Here is a 23,197-nt window from a genome sequence, read left to right as displayed (position 1 = left end):
CACATACACACTGGCAGAAAATATCACTTTAAAGAATGTGTTTAGTTATATTGTATTCAGCTTTATTTACTTATTTGTATTTATCAAGTAAAATAAACTGTTCTATTTTTAATACAGTTCATGTTCCTTCTTGAGTATTTGATTAAAAAATGTCTTTATTTTCATTTCATGTCATTAAAAAGGATCTTTGCGACGTGAAATCATAATCGGCGTCCAGGACTGAGCATCACAAATTTGTATTTTTTTTTCCCGTGTCCACCTCAGGAAAAACATTTTCCCACTGACCTCCCTGATGTATGGCATAAAGATAAAGCATCCCACCTGTTCTGTGTGACAGGCATTAAATTCACTCTATTGTCCCAGAGCTCCGGGCCTTCTGATTGGCTGGGAAAAAGACAGAAGGGGTGCAGGATGAACAGCATAAATGGCAGAGCAGCAGACGCAGACGTCAACAGAGACTTCCTCCCGACCTTCTTGACCAACACCAGAAACCTCTCCCAGCACCCTTGAAATGGCTCTCTACGCAGACCTCGCTCTCCAGGACAGCGTCAAGGAGCAGCTCTTTAGGTAAGCAAAAGCCTCACTCATCCAAACTCTCAATCAGAATGCATATGTTTGTTTTTTAATCCTTCCATCATTGAGTACCCGTCACTAAACTGGCTGCCTTTGCTTCCCTCAGGTGTAAACTCCACACGCTGGAGAGGAAATGCAGCACCGGCGTGGAGAAGCTGAAGGCTCTGATCGGAGAACACCTGCAGAACGGGATCCCCGTCGCAGACATCCTGGAGAAGACAAAGTCCCTGCTCACGCTGAGGAAAGCCCTGCTGTCGCACAACGGCTACTCCAAATACTCAAGGGACATCTTACGTCTGTTTCCTGATGAAGAGGAAGACTTGGCTCCTCTGTGCTTTTAAACAAAAAGAACAACTCGGGACTTAAAAATGCCTTCAAGAGAATCGGCAATTTCATTTGCTTTGTGAACTACAGATTTCTTGTGAACTATAGATTTTTTGTGAACTACAGATTTTTGTGAACTACAGATTTTTTGTGAACTATAGATTTTTTGTGAACTACAGATTTTTGTGAACTACAGATTTTTTGTGAACTACAGATTTTTGTGATGCCAGCGTTGAAATGCATTATTTGCATTGTGATGAACAGATCTACAGAACCTTTGTGTGGTTTTAAATTTTTTGCTTCGACGGAAGCCAGAGAAAGAAAGAAAGAAAGAAAGAAAGAAAGAAAGAAAGAAAGAAAGAAAGAAAGAAAGAAAGAAAGAAAGAAAGAAAGAAAGGGAAATGGGACTCGAGGGGTGAAGAGGTCACCGAATGAGAAGAGTCCGTGTAGCTGACTTGTTAAAACATGCTGTTGCTGCTATTTTGTGGGATTTATTTTCCGTGAACGGAAGATAAATCCGGTTTCCAACTATGCAGGAAGTAGTTCGGACCACGATGTTTGAAAAAAAGATTTAAGTTAATCTTCAAAATATATTTTTGGATTAACGGCAGTAAAATCTGCTTCCAGTTTAAAGTCAATGTTCTTCCTGTGTCTTACTGCCTTGTTTAAAGGTTTAATTATGATATTGTTAAACACCAACCTTTCTTCTGAAAAGGGATTTGCTATTGTTTTGTGTATGCCATGTATGCACGTTTTGTTTTATGCGCCATTTTTAAAAAAACTTTTAATTCATCCAAAGTGGATTTGACATTTGTTTTGTTGCTTTTGCAGACTTCAAATAAATAAATATTGTCAGAAATTCAAATCTCATGTCTTCATGTCACCTCAATCAAATCAAACTCTTCATGTCCAGAACTTAAATCAGAACAGTCATACTAACTATATGTTACATTTTAGGGGGTTGATTGTCACAGTTCAGGCATTCGACATTTCCTCAAGTACTGCGATTCAGTACAATTACGAGGTACTTGTACTGTAGGCTACATTTTATTTTCTGCTACTTTAAACATTAAACAGCTTTAGTTTCACATCAACAAGGCCAACTGTCTGGCAAAATATAGATTGTACCTTCAAAAATCTCCTTTCTGCACATATATTGGATATATTTCATTTATTTTCTTCTTCAGTGATCTAAGGCCAAGTTCAGTGTGGTTTTATCTGCTGCCACCTGGTGAAATCACTGTTGTGTATTTGTTTATGTTGTTTCTTATCCTTCATACGCATGTAAGGAATGATAGCAAAACATTAAATACTATCAACAAGTAAATGTTGTGGTAGGCCTATAAGTTAAGTAAAATGTAAAATGAGCTTTACCAGCAGTGTTTACATGAATACATAATTAATTATAATCCAATCTCCATAATGAGGACGTTTTGTACTTTAAATATATTTTGATGCTGATTTTTGTAATATTTCTTCGGTCAGATTTTGAATGCAGGACTTTAACTTGTCCCAGAGTATTTTTAAGATGTGCTGTTTCCACCTTTTCCACCTCTGATCACCACACATGTAGAAAAACATGAAGCAAAAGATTCAGATAGACCATTCATCGAAGGATGAAGAGTAAATAATATAACATGAATCTCGTAATCTGTCCTTTGCATTCATGGAGTTAATCACCTCTGGGAGACTGATGTGCTTCCTTCTAACAATCTTTCATCAGAACTGTGTTCAGAACAAACCAAACTCACATTAGGTTGGAGGTCGTACTGCTCTCTCTCTGACTGTCGACCTGATCTGATTGTTCCTGTCACTTCCTGTCTGGGTGAGCAGAGGTCACTTTTACCAAAATGATGATACTGATATTGGGATCAACACACTTCATGTTCAGTCATCGACGTGATTGTTGATTAAAAAAATGAGAAAACCACTTTTTCTTTTGTTGTTGTTGTTTTTTTTGATTGTTTTAATGCGTCACTTGGCTTGAAGAGATACATTCATGTCGAACAAGGAGGCCTTCATCGAAGGTATGAGTGCCGTCACTCGCAGAGTTGTAAAAGCAGCACATTTGTCTTAACACACACACACACACACAGTTCATCTGCCAGGAACGCAGACGCTGGAGGTGTTTAAAGATGTGTCATAAATCAATCAACATAAAATGTGAATATCACATAGAAAACATGTTCAACATGATTCACTGTAGTAGTACACACAGCATTGTCAGTGTGACCGACAATATAAAAGCATTCCCGTGGGGAACAATGATGTTTACTTCACAGAGTAATACCTGGAATAAGTGGCGACCTTTTGAAAAACAAAATAGAAGCCAACAGGCAAATATCACAGAAACAACCAGACCTTTACAAAAAGGTATCACATTAAACATCGCAGTAAAATACGCAATAACTCTTCAATGAGTCCTCAAGAACGAGGACGAGTCACAGAGTACATCAGCACTGATGCAGGTGTCCATAGGTGTCTACCACGGCCTCCAGGGGGCGCTGCTGAGTGGATTCTTCCCTTTGGTGATGCTGGAGAAGTCAGCCTCTCTCAGGTTGTTATCAGAGGAAGACTGCAGCTTGTTGAAGTGGTTCAGCAGTCTTCTCTGGGACTGGGTCTTCACCTCCTCCTTGGACAGGAAGTGCGTCACCTCTTGGACACACCTGGTGTAGCCCTGATTGACGGCTGCTGTGTCCACAGCTCCATTCTGCTGCTGCAGTCGTCTAAGGACACAAACTGTCATCTCCAGGATGTCTGCTTTCTCCAGCTTGGACTCTGGCTGCTGTTTGAGGAACTCTGGACCCAGGAGAGACTTGAGCTGCTCAATGCTGCTGTTGATTCGCTCTCTGCGTAACTTCTCCACCAGAGGCTTTCTGAGCTGCAGAAAGAAGAAGGAAGTCATTAATAAACACATTCTGGAGTATCGTGTTAGCATGAACAAAGACAACTTCTTATCAACAATATTTAACTTTCTTGAATCTTGAATTTACCTTGTGGGTCAGAGTCGGATGCTCCTGAGAATTGGTCATTGCTGCAGTGATTGTAGGTGCCATGTCTGGATCTCTGTGCTGTAGAGGTCTCTGTAGAGAGAATCTGGTCTCTGCTGGGTTCAGCCCTCCTATTTATAGTCCCACATCACCATATGAATGTGTGGGTCTCGGTCTAGTTGGAGTTTCTCACAGTCTCAGCCAATCAGAGAGCTTGGTGAGACAATAAGGGATGCAGCACACTGAATGGTTTTATTGCCCGGGGGACAATGGTTAGATCTCAGGGGAACAGGTGGAGGACTGGGGGGGTGATGGTGGGACACTCACAGAGCTCTGTGTGAATCTGGGAAAGTGGTGACCCTGTAGAGAGAGCAGATCTGCTGCCTGATGCTGGGATCAATGACTTTGACTGAGCACACGCTCATCATCCCATCACACAACGTTGTTTTTTGCAAAAACTACAAGCATATATTTCTGTTTAATATGAAGCACATCTAGTCAAATATATCTAATGTTGTAAAAGTATTCCTCTGGCTTGGTTTCCTTTTTTAACTGGATGGCCTATTAATGTTGCAGCATCTAATAAACATATCAGTCATATCAGATGCGATGGGACCTTTTTATTGGTCGATGATGGTTCACAGGCTATGACAAATAATCTTTAAATTCAAATCCTCCTCGCACCAACCAGCACATGATCAGTTCCGAAGCAGACACTCTTTCATGTTCATCATAAACAGTCTGGAATGCAGAGGAACAGTCTGAATGTAAAGGATGGAGTCGGGGGGGTAAAGGAGGTTTTGAATGTTCATTAATCCTCAGCATGTCTGCATTCCTGATAGACATTTTACAAAAAAGCCTGGTAATGACGAGTTTGGATGACGGGAATTTCCATTCAGGGGCGGTGAGACAAAACTCGTAAGCTGACTCCATAATTAATGTGATGTGCAACCAGACACACTTCCTTTGTTCTTGGAGGCGGTGAATGGACGGAGTGTGGGAAAGCAGGGAGAGCTCACTCACAGAGGGACGGCAGAGGCGGAGCAGACAAAGACGTCTGCGAGCGGGGGAAGACTTTAAGTTTTAAATGCTTGCATTTAACTCACTGAACCTCTTCCCATCAGTTTATAGTCTGAATGTTTCTATATTTCTATTAAAATTTGAATTCAGAGGTTTGTCATTTGATGAAATAAATTCAGTAAAGGTTTGATTGTCACTAAATCTGCTTTATTTACTTATAGTGCCACTGAAGCATAGTTATTTTTAGAAAGGTAACATTTTTAATTGGAGAATGTCAAAGACTAAAAATATAAAGATCGACTCAATAAAGATGATGGGATAACACTTTATTTAACCCACCCTATTTATAAGCTGTATACGCATTTAATAAATGACAGATATAGCAAATGCAAGTGTTTATTAATTATATAATAATAAAGTTGGATTATTTAGATTTTCAGACACAATCCTCTGTTTATTCCTATTTAAATGCATCACTGTTGATCAGGTGCAATGATTTACATTATGTGTCATAATCATCCAGGTGAAATAATTCATGCATAACATTTGTTTGACATTATAAAAGACAAAACATTTGTAAATTATTCAAACTTTATGGACGACCCTGTATATAACTTTTCGTGTGGGCAACAATAAGAGGAGGAGAGTACAAACACATAACAGTTAATAATATAGTAAAATGTCTCTATAGGAGAATTATAAAGGTTTAAATTCTGCATAGTCATATCAAAATGTATTTTAATCAGAATGTATAATCTTAGCTGCTTATAAGAACATTAAAGTGTATTAAAACCCATTTATTAAATGTTTATACAGGGTCGCTCATGAAGTTTGAATAATTTTTTGCCTTGACTTCAATAGCGTTAAACCAATGTTATGCATTCATTAATTTCACCTGGATTGGGACACCTGATGTCATCATTGCACCTGATCAACAGTGATAACTGATGCATTTAAATAGGAATAAACAGAGGATTGTGTCTGAAAACTAAATATTCCAACTCTATGGGCAACAGTGTATTATATATATTATTTAAAAAAAAATCAAAGCTGTAAGTAAATATGAAATCTAGTTTCTGAGTCGTTACGTTGCATTAGAGACATTCCCAGTCACAATATTTGTGTTTATTTCCCCGGCTCTCGTCTCCCGTAATTGAAGAGAGTGTGTAAACAACAAACTTTCCCCTGGGGAGGGGGCTGGGGGGGGGGGGGGGGGACGGATTAGCATTTAACAAGGCACATGTCTATTGTTGAGTGTGGGAAAGCGGCGAGAGCAGAGTCACAGTTCAGTGTGATTAGCATCCTCCTCCTCCGGCAGCACCTGACCGTCCTCCGAGGGGAGTTGGCACACTTCTTCTCCTCTCCTTACTCCCTTTTCTCTCTCTTCTGTTCACGGTCTGCCTCTCTCCAACTCCAGCTCCTTTACTTTGGCCAACAACATTCCCCTCTTTATTTTTTTTATTCAGTGCAGGCCTTTTTTTCGATTTATTCTACTGACGGATGCCAAATTGCCGGGCCTCAAAACAAGACCTCCAAAGACTTCATGCATGTAACTTTGTGTTCCAACCAACCTTGAAATGAATTGACTAACGTTAAACAAAGAGAGAGGGGAGACTTTTTACAATAATTCAAGTAATTACCTGGAACTGTTTGCCTTCAGGCGGTTAACTCTCCGCTCACTGGACGACCTCGCACATCTGTTTCATCTGGACTGAATCAGTTTGACTTCACTGTTTCATCGTCACATCACAATATATGAACTATGAGCTTGAATTCAATATAATATGGATAACTATTTGCTTCTGTTTGTTACCTCACAATACTGCAATATATTGGCTTTAAGGTGAGACTTAGAGTTAGAGATTTTGGGCCATTTTGCTTCAATAACTTGACTTCTCTCAGACTAGAAAGAAAATATTAAAGATACACATCTAGGTACTTTGTCTATTTACGTCTAGATTTTGACCTAAATTCACTAGATGTCACAATTAGAAAATTCCTCATTGGCATATTTAAACGTATCATCTCATGAAACTTTGTCTCAAATATTGTCTTCATGTAAGTTATCAACTATTTAACATTTATTAACATTTTAATCCTATTTTTTTATAATGCCCATCCAAAAAAGGGATTGAATATGTCAACAACATGAAACAAGCTTTAGCCAAGGTTCAGGAATGTATGCAAATTAGCAAGTACTTAGTATGGTAACACCTGATTTGCATATTTTTTACATATATTTGTATACAAAAATGTAATTTCCCAAATGTAAGTTAACAACTGGGAATGTTTCTTGGTCACATGTATTACTGACCACTGACCACTGACCACTGACCACTGACTTATAAAGGACTGATTAAAAAGTACACATGCATCTTAAAGGTATGAAGGTGTGGAGAACAATCTCCCAGTCAGTCCCCCACGTGTGTGATGGGATGATGAGCGTGTGCTCAGTCAAAGTCATTGATCCCAGCATCAGGCAGCAGATCTGCTCTCTCTACAGGGTCACCACTTTCCCAGATTCACACAGAGCTCTGTGAGTCTCCCACCATCACCCCCCCAGTCCTCCACCTGTTCCCCTGAGATCTAACCATTGTCCCCTGGGCAATAACAGCATTAAGTGTGCTGCATCCCTTATTGTCTCACCAAGCTCTCTGATTGGCTGAGACTGTGAGAAACTCCAACTAGACCGAGACCCACACATTCATATGGTGATGTGGGACTATAAATAGGAGGGCTGAACCCAGCAGAGACCAGATTCTCTCTACAGAGACCTCTACAGCACAGAGATCCAGACATGGCACCTACAATCACTGCAGCAACGACCAATTCTCAGGAGCATCTGACTCTGACCCACAAGGTAAATTCAAGATCCAAGAAAGTTAAATATTGTTGATAAGAAGCTGTCTTTGTTCATGCTAACACGATACTCCAGAATGTGTTTATTAATGACTTCCTTTTTCTTTCTGCAGCTCAGAAAGCCTCTGGTGGAGAAGTTACGCAGAGAGCGAATCAACAGCAGCATTGAGCAGCTCAAGTCTCTCCTGGGTCCAGAGTTCCTCAAACAGCAGCCAGAGTCCAAGCTGGAGAAAGCAGACATCCTGGAGATGACAGTTTGTGTCCTGAGACGACTGCAGCAGCAGAATGGAGCTGTGGACACAGCAGCCGTCAATCAGGGCTACACCAGGTGTGTCCAAGAGGTGACGCACTTCCTGTCCAAGGAGGAGGTGAAGACCCAGTCCCAGAGAAGACTGCTGAACCACTTCAACAAGCTGCAGTCTTCCTCTGATAACAACCTGAGAGAGGCTGACTTCTCTCTTCTGAGCTCCACAGTCCAGACCAGCATCACCAAAGACCAGAGTCCAGTCAACAGCGCCCCCTGGAGGCCGTGGTAGAAACCTACAGACTGGACTTCCTACCAGACAAACTGAGATGACCATATTGGTCAACAGTTATTATCAGAAATATTATTCTGAAATGTAATAGAGGAAGTGTTTTAATCAACCTCAAAGTAACATTGGACTGAAATGTCCATGTGTTTTTCTTGAATATGTTTTCAAAGAAAATGTAATAGTATTTGTGTTAAAATATTGAATACAAAATTGTATTCTATCAATACCGTACATCCTCTTATTGATTCACTTATGGAATCAAATGTTTGGCCTGTATTGGCCAGCCTTATCACAACGGCCTTAAAGTCCTTTCAGTCTTCTATGAAGACTGATCCAGGGACAGGAAGTGACAAGTCTCAGCTACTTTGCGGTGGCACTTTTCCCTTCGTAAAAGATTGTTGACCCACGTTGGGTCTTTAAGTCATCTGTTCTGTCGTCAACATGTTCTGTTGTGTGAAGTACAAATGAACATCTGATTATAATTTCCTCTCGTTTTAAGAGAGTCGCTTCAATCTGTTAATTGTTAAGGATTCCCTGAAGCTGTTGACTCGACTGTGTTTGAGTCTTGGATTACAGTGTTTACTGTGATGCATCATCGCCGCCAGTGCCTCTCTGATGTGACCCGTTCAATGCTTTTGAATAAAAAACATCAACTGAATCTTGAGCTGTGTTGTTTAATCCTTTACACCGACAGAAATGGTGAACCTCTTTATCTTACTTATATTATTTCCCTTCATCTTATTATATTATTTACACACACAATTCAACCAAACATAATATTTGATATTTCTTTGGCATATCAATGGGAATAAAACATTAATTAAGTAAGTGTGGCTACAAAGCATAAATGTACTCTGAACTACCAACCTACTTCTGCTTGTTAGGGGGTTAAAGGTCAAAACTACTCAGCTACAGTAATAATTAATTTCTAGAAGTGGCAGCCTACACTAGTTGTTACTCATTCCTGTTGCAGGAAACATAAATTAAAAAAGGAATTACTTGACAACCGTTGTTACATCACATGACATCATATCTTTAAAAATCTACTCATGACGTGCATTAATTACACCTAACATAGTTTTCCTCAGTGATAGTTTTAACTAATAATCATCCATTCTTTGAGTTCAGACTTGAAACAAAATTTTCCCAGGATAACAAAACGCCTCACAGCCGTACGTGGATGCTGATTGGACAAAGGAGGAGGAGGGAGGGGAGAGGGGGTGGGGGCTGCGTTGAGTTGCGTGCGCACGCAGCGTCGTCAACACAGCGGACCATGGCGGAATGTGGTCGACTTGACAGCAGCACAAGTGGTCACACGATGGACAAGAGCATCGTCCTCCCGCCCGACGAAATATTCCGCAACTTGGAGAACGCGAAGCGGTTCGCGATAGACATAGGTACCCGGTGACGTCACCCGTTTCCCGATCTCAACCGCCGTTTGTGCTCGCGGACGTAGCTTCACCTCCGTGTTGATGGACGAGCTGCTACGATGCGACCAAAACAAACGACTTTTCTTCTTATTAAGTGAAAAGTAAACGCGAACGAGGCTTAAACGTTAAGCCGCTTTGAATTCCTGTACGTTTATGAAATAACAATCCGACTACGTGGAGTAAAACAGCGGTGCTGTTAGACACCAGCTAGCTTGTGTTATGGTTGTTTAGCTAGCTGACGTTAGCAGTTTCACCAAGTTTCTAATCTGGATCTCGTAACTTATTTCGCGTTTCTAACTGTTTTTCTGCGGTGTTTCGCTCCAACAGGAGGATCTCTCACGAAGCTCGCCTACTACTCGACTGTGCAACACAAGGTGGCCAAAGTGCGATCTTTCGACCACACCGCAAAGGTAAAATATTATTAGTTATTATTATTAATAATATATTAGGTTATTTTACCTCAGATCCGAGCCACAGAGCCCCCCATAATGTCCATTCATTCTCTCCCGTCATTCATAACCCACCAGTTACACACGTAGCACCCTTCTGATTGATTATATGGGTTTATCACATTTATTTATGTTGGTAAATTGTTCTGTTGTGGGCCAATATACATTATATATTAAGTGTGTGTTAGATACCAAAATGTCCCATGTTTGAAAGGCCTTTGAACGCCTCAGGGTCTGATTTGGGCTTCAAAACAACAGATATACACACGTCAGAAACCTTAATAATAATAGTAATACACACATCAGAAACCTTTTAAAATAATAATACCCAGGGTTTTTTAGAATTTCAGTTACTGGTAGCAGTATTCCCCTTTTTGTATACATTATCTGGAATTAATTACTGCTGCTAGTGTTCTAGTTTATTAATGTTTTATTTTTTAATTATTTTTTGCGAAGTATAGTCTTTGCTATTCCTGCCATATTTTGTGTTTTGGAAGTTACATTCCTCATTGGATAGATATGCTGCATTGGACAGATGTTTACATTTGGAACTATCGATAGTGGTCTTGTGTTTTATTTTTATTATTTTATTAAGTTCTTGCCACATTTCTTTCTTTCTATTGTACACGCAACTCTTTTTTTTTTTTTCTTCAATTTCAGTGTACAGAATGACCATGCGTCTTAACTACTAGATCAACACATGCAGTGATGTGTTCACCTTTTTTCCTTTGTGTTTGCCCCCCCCCCCCAGGAGGCTTCCAGCGACAAGCTCTATGAAATATCCGTGCAGGAGGAGGTGACCGCACGCCTGCACTTCATCAAGTTTGAAAACGCCTACATCGAGACATGCCTGGACTTCATCAGGGACCACCTGGTCAACACGGACACCAAGGTCATCAAAGCCACGGGCGGAGGGGCGCACAAGTTCAAGGAGCTCATCGAGAGGAAACTGGGACTCAAGTGAGTATTTGACTATTCAACTGTAGACGCAGCGCGTACAAAAAAAAAACAGCAAGGGAGGAGAGACGCTGCAGGGCTTTAATCCAGAAAAGCAGGTTTGACAAACTCTGAACCCTGAACTCATGAGTCAATCAACCCTGTGATGGAGAAACTCCAGGACAGCTCTGATACTATGGGTCACCATGGCAACCCGGGAGAGTTGGGAGATAAACGAGCACATCCTGAGAAAGTGGAGCAACACGGAGAGACAGACAGTCGGCGTGGAAAAAGAAAAGCTGCCAGTGTGGTTAAGGTTCACAGTCAGTTGCCATGGTAACTGACCTAAGGTACCAAAGTTGGCTCTTTTTCTGGAACGGAAAACCCCAGAGTTACCCCTCTTCTCAAACTCTACAGTTTGAATAAAACCCTTCTTTCTGGAATACCAACTCCCGCGCTGACTCAGCTGTAATAAACAACGTTTATCATCTGCCTTCACTGTAACTGATTCACACGTAAAAGCATCACAGGACAAACCAAATATCTGTTTACTGGCTTGTTAAACTGATTAGCATTGAGAGCCAACTTCCCAGATAATTCAGCTCACAGGAAGGCCAACTCATCCACAAAATCAGCTTTGTTATTTGTTTATTTGCTCCGTCAGATATGTCCTAGTGATGTAAAAGCCATCTTAATGGTTTACCAGATTTTAAGTCTCCTGATATTTCATATTTGTCCGAGGATGACTAACGGACTCTCTGTGTGCTGCGTTGTGGCAGAGTGGACAAAGAGGACGAGATGACCTGCCTCATCAAGGGCTGTAACTTCGTGCTGAGGAACATTCCCCACGAGGCTTTCGTCTACGCCAAGCACGCCGACTCAGAGTTCCGCTTTCAGAACACGCAGCCCGACATCTTCCCCTACCTGCTGGTGAACATCGGCTCTGGGGTCTCCATCGTCAAGGTAACAACCAACCGATTAAAAACACCGTCACCGGTTCGGATGAGAAGGTCTCCTTGTGACGCAATTTAAAGTAGAGCTGACACGATTAGTCCATTCATTGTTTAATCATCAGAAAAGACATTTGACATTTAACACACCTAACAGTTTGAATCGGTAATAAAAAATTGTCATTTGCAGCCAAAATCTAAAGCTAAAGCGTATTCCTTTCTTTTCCTAACTTTGTTTATAGCCTTTCGAAAGAAAGATTACAAAGATGTTTAAATAGCTAACTAAGCCAAAACGTGTGACACCACGTACCACACAGAAGGCAATTATAACCCATCCATCCCTCGTCAACAGGTCGAATCAGAGGACAAATTTGAGCGGATAGGAGGAAGCTCAATAGGCGGAGGGACGTTCTGGGGCCTCGGAGCCCTGCTCACCAAAACAAAGGTATCCTTAATAACCACGTTTACCACCAGACTGTTAAAGCCGTTACTTTGACGTCAGCCAGTTAAGATTAGGCTTCACAGTGCAATATTTATTCTCCCGTAAACCTTGAGAACTTCTTTTTTTATCTCCTGTAGAGATTTGACGAGCTGCTGCAGTTGGCCTCCAAAGGGCAGCACACCAGCGTGGACATGCTGGTCAAAGACATCTACGGGGGGTCGTACGGCTCTTTGGGCTTGACCGGGGATCTCATCGCCAGCAGTTTTGGAAAGTCTGCTACGGCTGACAAAGGTGACACACGGGAGCATTGATTTCACGCAGGCTTGTATCTAAATGTGCAGGAGACATGCGGCAGTAATAAACGCTATATGGACTCGAAAGGTGCCTGTTTCAATGGTGACCCAGTTTCACACTGAAGAAAGTATCAACATCAGGGCATTTCTGGAATATCAGGGAATTTTAAAAAGTATTTTCCAGACATGGAAAGTCGGGGGATTTGATCATTTTTTGGGGCCAAGTCGTGGAATATCAGGTGATTTTGTTTACAGCGTGGTTTAAAATATGATGATGATTTATCAGAATGTAATGTTTCCCCCATGCTGTCTTTTTCTTTATCAGGTTATTTCACGGGTTTCCCCCCATTTCGTAGAGTCGTTGTTATGGTAACACTCATCAACAACAACAAAAACAGGCAGTTCAGGCAGTGAGAACTTTTAAGTTTTGTAATTAAAGCTCACAAATGAAGGGGTTTAAAATACTGTGGCTGTTTGTTGTCTGCTCAACATGAATGTGTCCTTTTGTTATCTTCATTATGCAGTAGGTCATGGAAAGTCAGCTGTTTAGTCAGTGAAAGTCAGGGAATCTGACCTTTGGCCTAGAGAGGGAACCCGGCACCATTTCCACTGAAATCACATCCATGTGCTCAGAATATTAGAACATAAATAAGTTCATGTTTTAAATCATCTCTTCGTGTATTACTGGCAGCGCTTTAATCTACTGAGACACGTCTCTGTTGTGAAATGCAGCGTTCTCTAAAGAAGACATGGCGAAGAGCCTGCTGCATATGATCAGCAACGACATCGGGCAGCTGGCCTGCCTGTATGCCAAACTCCACAACCTGTCCCGGGTCTACTTCGGAGGCTTCTTCATCCGGGGACACCCGGTCACCATGCACACAATCACCTACAGCATCAACTTCTTCACCAAGGCAATCATCCTTTTTTATTATTCTCTCCTTATCACCCATTTATCTCTGTTTAGTCCTGAACTCGGCTCGTTATCAGCTGAACTTGTGTTTCACCTTCAGCTCAGATCTTTGTGTTTTCTTTCTCTTTTTTTTGCTGTAGGGTGAAGTTCAGGCCTTGTTCCTCAGACACGAAGGGTATCTCGGAGCCATTGGAGCGTTTCTTAAAGGAGCGGAGGAGGACAGTAAGAAGAAATGCACATTATGGATCGATAAATATTTGTGTGAAAGGGAAAAAAGTGCAAGCTTGCTGATAAATACTTGCATCAACACGTTTTAACTAACTATATGGAAGAATGAGATACTGTAGCTTATAAACCAAGAACAAAAAAGGCTTTTTGTTTGTATGAAAGTTCAAAATGTAACCACTTAATATTTTCCACCAAAAATACTAATATTAAAAATGCACCGTGTGCCTCTCCTAGATCCGAACCAGTACAGTTGGGGGGAGAACTATGCGGGAAGCTCCGGCCTGATGAGCGTCTCTCCGGAGATGAATCCCATGCAGCGTGCTCGCAGTGGAACGGTGAGTCTGAGAGATCACAGCTGAAGCTCTGCTGCTGGTTCATCTCTCTGTGTTTCACACACCTTCATCCATCCCATTTCTCATATTACCTTGATTTCACATCTCACTTTGTTGATTTCCTTTGATACGAACAGCCTCAGTGAATCCATCGACGTCACACAATGGCATTTATTAATCTTTGATGATCTTTCTTTTCATCCCTTCCTCCACTCTGTCTACTTAACCCTTCAGTTCTCCGTAAGTACCTCTGTCTGCTGCTCTGCTCTGGTTTTTGCATTCATTTTCTATTTTAAGCACAGCTTTCAATTTTGAAGTTTGTGTTACTAACTCAATTTTCTTTGTGGTCAAATCATATGAAAGTAACACGGTGTGATGTTTTTAATGCTATTTTAATCACGCTGGTCTCAGATCAGCGCCACGAGCCGCTAACCTCAACATTAGCTGCTCTGGAATCCCTCTCTCACCACTGAAACATCTGCATCTTCTCCAGTTTTCATGAGTGAAAAGTTTGACGCAGGAGTGCAAATAAAATATCAGCTCATTTTCGGTGACTCGCTACAGAAACCCAACGATGTGGTTCTTTTAATGAACTATTGATTTTGTCCCGCAACGAATGAATCTGCTGACTTCCACTCACTTTTTATGGGTGAATCTTTCTAGAACCTCCCTTTTCTCACCGCGTCTTCGTCTGTGCTTAATAACAGAAAACATTAATGCTAACGCGAGTGAAACCTGCTGAGAAAAGGGATGTTTGAGGAGCTTTGAGCAGTCAGTCATGTCTGTTCTCCGTGTCTTTGCCGTGCAGTTCGACATGCTGGAGATGGACCGCCTGGAGAGGAAGCTGGTGAATCTGCCTCTGTTGCAGGACGCGTCGTCCTACATCCCCGACACCGTGGACCTCACGGAGGACGCCTTGGCCCGTGACTACTGGCTCTACTGCTTCGAGGACGCCCTGGACGGGGTACGATGCTGCGTCACGTTATAGAGCACCATAGTGTAGACAGTTTTAAACTGAAAATCTGCAGTACAATGTCACATTGATGTATTTATATGACAAGATACATTATGTGAGCATTTGATATAATATTGTATCATCTCTGTTTAGCCAGTTATGGATGAATGAATGGATGGATGGATAGATGGATGGAAAAATTCAAGCATCCAGTAGCAGCTTACAAATTGCACAACATGACAGACCATCATATATCACATAATAATAATAATAATAATAATAATAATAATAATAATAATAATAATAATAATAATAATAATAGAACTATATTAAAAAAATCTAAAGACACAAATATGTTAAAAAAGTGCACTTTAGTACACAACAATTTTAAAACAACAGAAATGAACAAGTTTTCGTGACTTCCTTTTATATTTCTGTGTGTGTGTGTGTGTGTGTGTGTGTGTGTGTGTGTGTGTGTGTGTGTGTGTGTGTGTGTGTGTGTGTGTGTGTGTGTGTGTGTGTGTGTGTGTGTGTGTGTGTTTGTGTGTGTGTGTGTGTGTGTGTGTGTGTGTGTCTGTGTGTGTGTGTGTGTTTCCCGGAGCAGGTGGTGAAGCGAGCGTTGGCGAGTCAGCCCGACATGCCGGAGGCGGCCGAGCGAGCCGAGAAGTTCCGTCAGAAATACAGACACAAGCTTCAGACCCTCCGCCACCAGCCTTTGTGAGGACGTTTTTGTTTTTTTAATACAATATCTGTCTGTTCAGAGGTTTGCTGTTAGTCTTTTCTTCGATTGGCTGCGTTAGTGTCATGTGTTCGTACCTGCTGTAGTAAAAAAAGGGGAAATCTGTTAAACTTTATGAGAATAAACTGCAGTGATTTGTTGCCTTATTTTCAGAATCCAGCTCTGTATTTAAATGCATTTGTTAAAGGGTTAGTTTGATGTGAAGTAAAAAGCGTGTTTCTGTGGCTAACGTAGTGCTTCTCTTCTCACCTAGTGCTTATGGATCGCTCACTGTCAGAAGTCTGTTAGACACGAGGGAACACTGTTTAAACGAGTTCAACTTCCCTGATCCCTACTCCAAGGTCTGAGCCGTTTTTTCTTTGCTTTTCTTTCTGCGTTCCTTCTTGACAGCTGCTTCGCCTCTCATCTCATTATGTTTACAGTCTCACAGTGGTTTTAAAACATCTCATTTTGAAAAGCAGCTGCGCCGTATCTCCGTTCTCTGGTAGATCAAGCAGAGGGAGAACGACGTGGCTCTGAAGTACTACCAGAAGGCCGTGAAGTCCCTGGAGGAGCTGAGCTGGGAGGAGAGACAGTTCGCCCTGGTCCGGGGCGTCCTGGCGGGGAACGTCTTCGACTGGGGGGCCAAGGCCGTGTCAGAGTGAGCGGGGGGGGTCGATGGGTTTTATAAACTGTGAGCAGCCCCCGGCTGATTGGCTGCTGTGTTCTGTCAGCGTGAGGCTGGTGGGAGAGTTTAACAACCCTGGGTTGGACAGACTGGTGGCAGCATGGAATGAAAGTAAAGACAATAAAACAATCTATTGAAGTATGTTTAGGCTGCTTATTATGGCGGCTTATTAGGGCCATTGTAGGTTAAAAAAACAACAACAAAATATATATATTTACTGAGATTTTAGGTTGAGAAAAAAACTCAAATTTCATACATTTGTAAGAAAAAAAACGTATACTTTGCAATCTAGTTGAGCAATACAGGAAATACTGGCAATTTTTAGCTCTGAATCACTAAATTATCATCAGCATCCAGATTTTGAAGAATGAATTGTGCCGATTCAGGAGAAAACAACGTACTGGTTTGGGCATCAGGAACTACAACGCAATGGACGGATGCAAGGATGCTGCTGGTTAAATCTACGGGCAGTTCAAATGGGATTTGTAGTCCAGCAGGTCACAATGGGACAGTGTGGAGCTCGTAGAATATTTTCTTGGAAATTTGTGGGTTTCTTGGAAATTTCTCACTTAAACCTCAGAAAATATCCATGTTTTTGTTCCTCAGAGATGTAGGACTTTAATTTAGTTTTATTTACTTAGAATATATATTTTCCTATCTTTTCTTTTTTCTTCCTACAATGGCTCTAACACGCCGTCGTAGCTTCCCATCCATCCGAGCCAAGAATTTAATTGTATCCCAGTGATTTAAGTTTCTGTTGGCCTTTTTGAGCCTTTGAGGGAGTCTTTTCACGGTAACCGTGGTAATCTCCTCCTTTGACTTCCAAAAGATCAGCGCCGGCACGCTGCTTCAACCAGAACGGTCCGTTTTGTGGAGAAACGAGCTGATAAAGTTGTAATAGGAGCAGACAAGCTGCTGTGGCCTTTCAAATACGGAGATTTACTCTGTTTTTGGATTTGACAAATTGGGTTTTGAGAAACTGGGAAAATATATTCTGGCCGATGAAACAATGATGATAATAATTAGTTGCAGCCTTTAATCTCAATGTTAAGCAACGTTGGTGTTTGTTGTCTTTGCACTGTCTCATTTTTACCGTTTTGATGTCGTGCAGCGTCCTTGAATCTGATCCTGAGTTCGGGTTTGAGCAGGCCAAGAGACAGTTGGAAGGTATGTGTGTGTGTTTTTTAACCATTTAACTCGAGAGAAAACACACACATTGATTCCTAACTTCTTATTTCTGTCCTCAGAGCGGCCGTGGCTCGTCGACACCTACGACCAGTGGTTTGAGAGACTAAAGGTCAGACTCTTTCTCTTCGTCCTCAGTTCAGTCAGGTTGTTTTACCAGAAAACCCAGATGATTATTTCCTGTACTCAGTGATGAGTGTTTCTGTGTTGTGTCCTCTTGATGGTTAGAGCTTGAATACGATCCATCCTGGTCTTCTCTTGCAGGGTCCTCCTCATAAGTGTGCCTTGTTTTTCGTAGATAATAGTGGAGTAGACATCATTCTAGGCGTGATGCCTTTTGTCAGAGAGCTTCTCTCTCGTGGAACAGAGGTGAGGAACTCGAGCAACATGGTTTCGAAAGTAACAGTTGATAAAAGGTGATAAAAATCCGACTCTTCTTCTTCTTCTTCTGTCGGCGTGCCGTCAGGTCGTGTTGGCCAGCAACTCTGGTCCGGCTTTAAATGACGTGACCAACGGGGAGCTGCAGATTCTCACCGAAAGCATCGCTGCTATGGATCCGGTCATTCAGTGAGTGTGACGTTATAAATAAATAAACTCCAGACCACAGCTAATAATAATCTGTTAGCCTTCTTTTTTTAAAACACATCATGTTATTTGTCTCGAGTAGCTTTTAAGATGTCGTTTTCTGTCTGATGTCATGATTTTACAGCTAAAGCCTTTTTAAGAATCAGTCAAAGAGGATCTTCTGTGACCTGTGGTGTGTTTGTGGTGCAGGGCCGGTCTGAGGGAGGACAGGCTGACGTTGGTCCAGAGTGGCTCCAGTTCTCCCTGTCTGGATTTGAGGTGGGTTATTTGGCTCTTCAGCCCAGAATTACCCAGAATGCTTATCAAAGCGTGGCAGGAGGGTCATGTTCGGGCTGCAGATTTACACTTTTAAAAAACTCATGGAAGTGTATCCCCTGTCCCCTCCCCTAGTCGTCTGGACAAAGTGCTGGCGATGGTGGTGAGGGAGAGAAAGACCGACCTGGTGATCATCGAGGGGATGGGCCGAGCCATCCACACCAACTACTACGCCATGCTCAGCTGCGAGAGCCTGAAGATGGCCGTCATCAAGAACTCGTGGCTGGCCGACCGCCTGGGAGGGAAGCTGTTCAGCGTGGTCTTCAAGTACGAGGTGCCGGCGGCCGGCCACCACACGGCGGCGCTGACGCCCTAGTGAGCGCCAGGCGGAGCGCCGGAGGACTGAACGCCGAAGTCGAGCAAAAACCGGGGAAACGGATAAGCTCTGAATGTAAAGGTGACGTCCGAATGACTGATCGCTAAGCTGATTGTAAAACAAAACAAAAAAAAGAGTAAGAGGTGATCGATGACGGGGAGGTTTTTAAATTTAAAACGTTGATTTCAATGCTCGGTTCATGCAGGTCTCTGTCCGAGATCTGCTTCCATCGACATCACATCGATCTCATCCGGCGTCTGCTGGATGTTTTTAATGCAAAGTCATGGCAGGCCGCGTTTCCACAAACTTTAACAGACTGTTATGACAGATGAGATCTTCAGCTTGTAGAGAAAAATCAATGAAAGACATAATTTTTTTTTTTTGCATCAGAGAGAGCGAGAGCTTTCAGCGAAAACACTTTTTACACAAAAGTGTATTTAATGTGCCTTGAGGCAAAATGCAATAAATGCAATATTCACTCAGATTGATTTTAATTCCTGTTTAAAAAGGTGAAACACAATTCTTTTTCTTTTTTGTTTCACAGCGATTTCATCCTACAGACAAGTTCCCCAGGGTGTTAATTGTTTTTTTATTTTGTTATTATTACTGCCAGGGAATTAATCGATGATTTAGTCACTAATCATTGTCACCTGTGTAGCTGTTATGGTGGCATCAGGGAAAATGTTTGATCAGTGGGGAGAAGCAGCGCTCAGTCACACAGAGAGGTTTGGTTCTCCACAAGGTGGCAGTATTCTACTGTGACACTCTTCACCTCTTCTTCTTCTTCTTAATATTATGATGATTTCTCAAATCTTTACCACAGTGCTTGGTGTCGACATTAACACTGCATATTTCAGGTTAAATATATTCCAACTGGATCGCCTGTAAGTAACTGGCATGTATAAGTGAACGGTGTATTCCATCCCTAAAAAAAACAAAGAAGCAATCTTTGGAAGGCAATAATCCCGCAGCACCCTAGTTGTAACATCAAAACACCGAACTCGAGGCAGGATGTGATTTTTTTTTTTAATTTTATTTAAAAAAAAGCTTCGTCGTGGAGTGAAAATGTTTCCCAAAGTTACAGTTGCTTGACACGTGGACTCAAATTGCAATATAGTATTTGTCATGTACATACAGTGCGTGGTATACGAGTGTGTTAAAATGAAATTTGAGATATGTTTCCATCTCAAGCTTCATCTGCAGTCGGACACACCATGCACCACCATTGTGTGAATTATTCTCCTGACAATCGATTTGAATTAAATGGTGAAAACCTTTTATTTTATTCCCTTTTTTTTTTAAATGTGTGTTCATTTCCCAGCATGTGTCAGGGAGGGGGGGGGGGGGGGGGGGTTTCAGGGGGAAGTTGAAAGTTGTCCCATATTTAAAAAAGAAAGGAAAACTCCAACCTGCCCCTGGCGGTGTAAAAGCTCGGCACCCTGGTACGTGGTGGGTGATTCCTGCTGGGGAGCTGTGGGCTGATGATGCATGAGGGAGGGGGGGAGCTGGCAGGGGGTCCTCCTGCTTTTCCTCTGGCTCATCACTCTGACTGCCAAACCCCCCCCCCCACACACACACACACACACACACACACACACACACCAGCTCTCTGCAGGGTTCAGTGCCATGCTAACGTATGTACGCGTCCTTCCAGCGCCGTCACACATCGTCTCTGCAGGTGAAGCAGAACTCACATTTATTCAGCTCAAACACTTTGAATGCACAAACGTACACTTCTTTTTATTTTTTTTTTATCTCCTTATTCCTGCAGTAGCAGCTCGAAGCGGGACGAACTGTTCTTCATAACTTTTTTGCCAATTCCAAGTCTCCTCACTGATTCCAGAGCAGCCTGAGAACGGTTTGCATAACACTCATTACTGTAGTTACACTAAACAGTGATTTTTCAGTGACAATAACATCAATTTGATGGGTCATGTGACCTGAAACGTACAATACTGAGCTCTTTGTTTCATGGTGAAGCATGTGCACAGTCGTAGACTGTAGACAGGAAAACAAGGACGAACAAACGGAGCATACAGATCAGGTGGCTTAACTAGCAGCCGAACGCTTCCCATCCCTGTGTGGTGCATCTTAATCTAAACTCTGCTGCGACATTCAAACAATGTCGGATATCGAGTCATAAAACCTTCCAATTATGGGAAACGTTGACTCTTACTGTAATATAGTCTATTAATGTCTCCTTGAGCAGAGAATGAAGCACTCTCTCTCTCTCTCTTTGCATTTGTTGTAATTCGAGCTTCTTCTTGGTTTTGTGTCGACATAGCCGGGCCGGCCGAGCGTGCACGTGAGCAGGCCGGGCTCACGTGCACGCTCGTACACCGAGTTTCATCTGATAACGCCAGCGTGATCGCCCTCCGGTTGCCCCTCATATAAATGCTGCATTTTTTTTTTTGCAGCAGTTCTCACTGTTAGCTGCAAGAAGCCGGCTCAGCCATGTTGAGAGGCGATAGAAATGCTCTTACATTTAGCAACTTTTGATGTGAGTTTCTATGAAAGTAGATCAGTCCACTCTGGATTAGTGGTTTCTTTAACCTCCTTACTTTTTAAATTCTGCTTCTCTGCTGGCTTTCGGGATGGTTTTCATGCCCTCTCACTCACAGCTGCTACACCAATCTCTAATCCTTGTTGTTTATTTTCCTCCCCAGACTTTTTCTTCTTTTCTTACCATCTCAGAATGTGAAGGGTTTTTTTCCCCAGCTACTCCAAAATGTTTCCACGTATAACCCATGGAGGGTGGGAATGACCACATCTATCACAAGCCCATCCTTTCAAGCTGAGAGTAAACTCGGGATCACCTGCAGCTCTACTGTCCGTGGCGATGCTGTTGTTTTGATTCCAGCGTTGGTTGCCACCGACAACGAGACTCCAATCATGATCTCACAAGGAGCTGCAGGGGGTCTCCATTCAAATGCCACTTTGCACTTTCACAGGGCCGTGTGCATGTCTTTGCTGCGAGCATGAAGCAATATGTGGAAATATCAGCTTCAAAAAGGAAGCAAAGAAAACAACCTTATTGTAATTTTAATTACACAGAATATTCATTATTAAGGCGTGTCGTTGGAAGGTCTTCACCCAGTAAACATGGATTAATAATGAAGCTTGTATTTGCATGAGTCCAATAATCCCACTCCATACACATTTCTAATTTTAAATCTGTAATCTCGCTGCAGCAGACCCCCCCTTCACTAAGTGGCATGTCAGCATTGTTTGGAGTGAAAACCAAACGAGTGTAAAGCTTCAATAACACGACACTAGTCGAGTTTTTAAATGTCAACCCCCCCAAGTGATTTCCCCCAAATATAACGGCGTTAAATCTGTCGGCTCTCGGTGTAGATTTAGGATTTAGTCTCGCTGGCAGCCGGACGGAGACACAACGGGACATGAAGAAGAGCCGCTTCAGGGTTTCTCAGCAGAGGACGGCCAACCGAACTCACTGCTGAGACTCACTGAAGGTTCTTCCTTTATTTCATTATTGATCTGCGTTGAGGAATAAACACAAAGCCACATTTATTTTTCTTTCTTAACATTTAAAGATGTTTTTGTGGAAGGGGTTCCTGGAGACGCCTTCTATGGCGTCCACCACAGAAGCAGGTCTGCCTGCCTGTCTGTCTGCCTGTCTGTCTGTCTGCGGATGGATTTAGTGTTCATGTCCTCAGCATCTCTAAAATCCTTTCCACGGCCCCTGATGGACTGGATTTCTGCAGGAGAAGTTCTTCCACCCCCAAAATAATAATAATTAAAAAAAACTGTATTTTTTGTGGATTTACAGTGTTGCATTGTGGGTCATGTTTTACATCACATTGTGGAGAAGTTGGCCTTGTGTCAGAAACTCATGGGTGCTGGTTGGATGCTGATCCTTTTTCTCTTTAACAGTATGTTTGATGCTAAATCTGTGGTGAACTAATAATGCAGGATGGATCAAACTGACCCTAGATCGGCCTTTTGGACATACAACTGACCCTAGATCCGCCTTTTGGACATAAAACTGACCCTAGACCCGACTTTTTGACGTATAAACTGACCCTAGATCGGCCTTTGGGACGTACAGGATGGTGATCACACCGACACACCTCCTCTAAACCTCCGTCCTGGTCTCCGCTTGCATTGGGGGGGCAGCAAGCCGAGAGAAGCCCTCCCCGCCA

The 23,197-nt window shown here is 42.2% G+C and overlaps 3 protein-coding genes and 1 long non-coding RNA gene across 4 annotated transcripts; 3 read left to right on the top strand and 1 right to left on the bottom strand.

Moving 5' to 3' along the window:
* The first annotated feature begins 459 nt into the window (after positions 1 to 459).
* Positions 460 to 964, top strand: LOC311023343. The gene is made up of 2 exons (XR_014598209.1): positions 460 to 567; positions 680 to 964. It is a non-coding gene; the product is annotated as an uncharacterized lncRNA (long non-coding RNA).
* Positions 965 to 2,855: 1,891 nt separating this feature from the next.
* On the bottom strand, positions 2,856 to 4,001 carry LOC311021008 (transcription factor HES-5-like). Its single transcript, XM_084021298.1, has 2 exons — positions 3,891 to 4,001; positions 2,856 to 3,778 (listed from the first exon to the last, which is right to left on the bottom strand). Exons 1-2 carry the CDS (start codon positions 3,951 to 3,953, stop codon positions 3,380 to 3,382), a joined length of 462 nt encoding a protein of 153 aa, XP_083877424.1. The 5' UTR covers positions 3,954 to 4,001; the 3' UTR covers positions 2,856 to 3,379.
* Positions 3,958 to 8,918, top strand: LOC311021000 (transcription factor HES-5-like). The gene is made up of 3 exons (XM_084021287.1): positions 3,958 to 3,976; positions 7,697 to 7,767; positions 7,880 to 8,918. The coding sequence occupies exons 2-3, from the start codon at positions 7,705 to 7,707 to the stop codon at positions 8,300 to 8,302; spliced, it is 486 nt and encodes a 161-aa protein (XP_083877413.1). The 5' UTR covers positions 3,958 to 3,976; positions 7,697 to 7,704; the 3' UTR covers positions 8,303 to 8,918.
* Positions 8,919 to 9,538: 620 nt separating this feature from the next.
* pank4 (pantothenate kinase 4 (inactive)) lies at positions 9,539 to 20,308 on the top strand. Its single transcript, XM_084033461.1, has 19 exons — positions 9,539 to 9,696; positions 10,057 to 10,139; positions 10,930 to 11,138; positions 11,894 to 12,077; positions 12,417 to 12,509; positions 12,644 to 12,797; positions 13,532 to 13,713; positions 13,853 to 13,934; positions 14,175 to 14,275; positions 15,081 to 15,236; positions 15,832 to 15,944; positions 16,220 to 16,307; positions 16,455 to 16,606; positions 17,745 to 17,800; positions 17,881 to 17,930; positions 18,083 to 18,187; positions 18,285 to 18,385; positions 18,593 to 18,661; positions 18,794 to 20,308. Exons 1-19 carry the CDS (start codon positions 9,573 to 9,575, stop codon positions 19,032 to 19,034), a joined length of 2,343 nt encoding a protein of 780 aa, XP_083889587.1. The 5' UTR covers positions 9,539 to 9,572; the 3' UTR covers positions 19,035 to 20,308.
* The last annotated feature ends 2,889 nt before the right edge of the window (positions 20,309 to 23,197 follow it).

The sequence above is a fragment of the Eutrigla gurnardus genome (assembly GCF_963514095.1).
Source record: "Eutrigla gurnardus genome assembly, chromosome: 2".
Lineage (NCBI taxonomy): Eukaryota > Metazoa > Chordata > Actinopteri > Perciformes > Triglidae > Eutrigla > Eutrigla gurnardus.
Note: the sequence above shows the minus strand (reverse complement) of the source record. Positions and strands in the feature narration are given on the sequence as shown.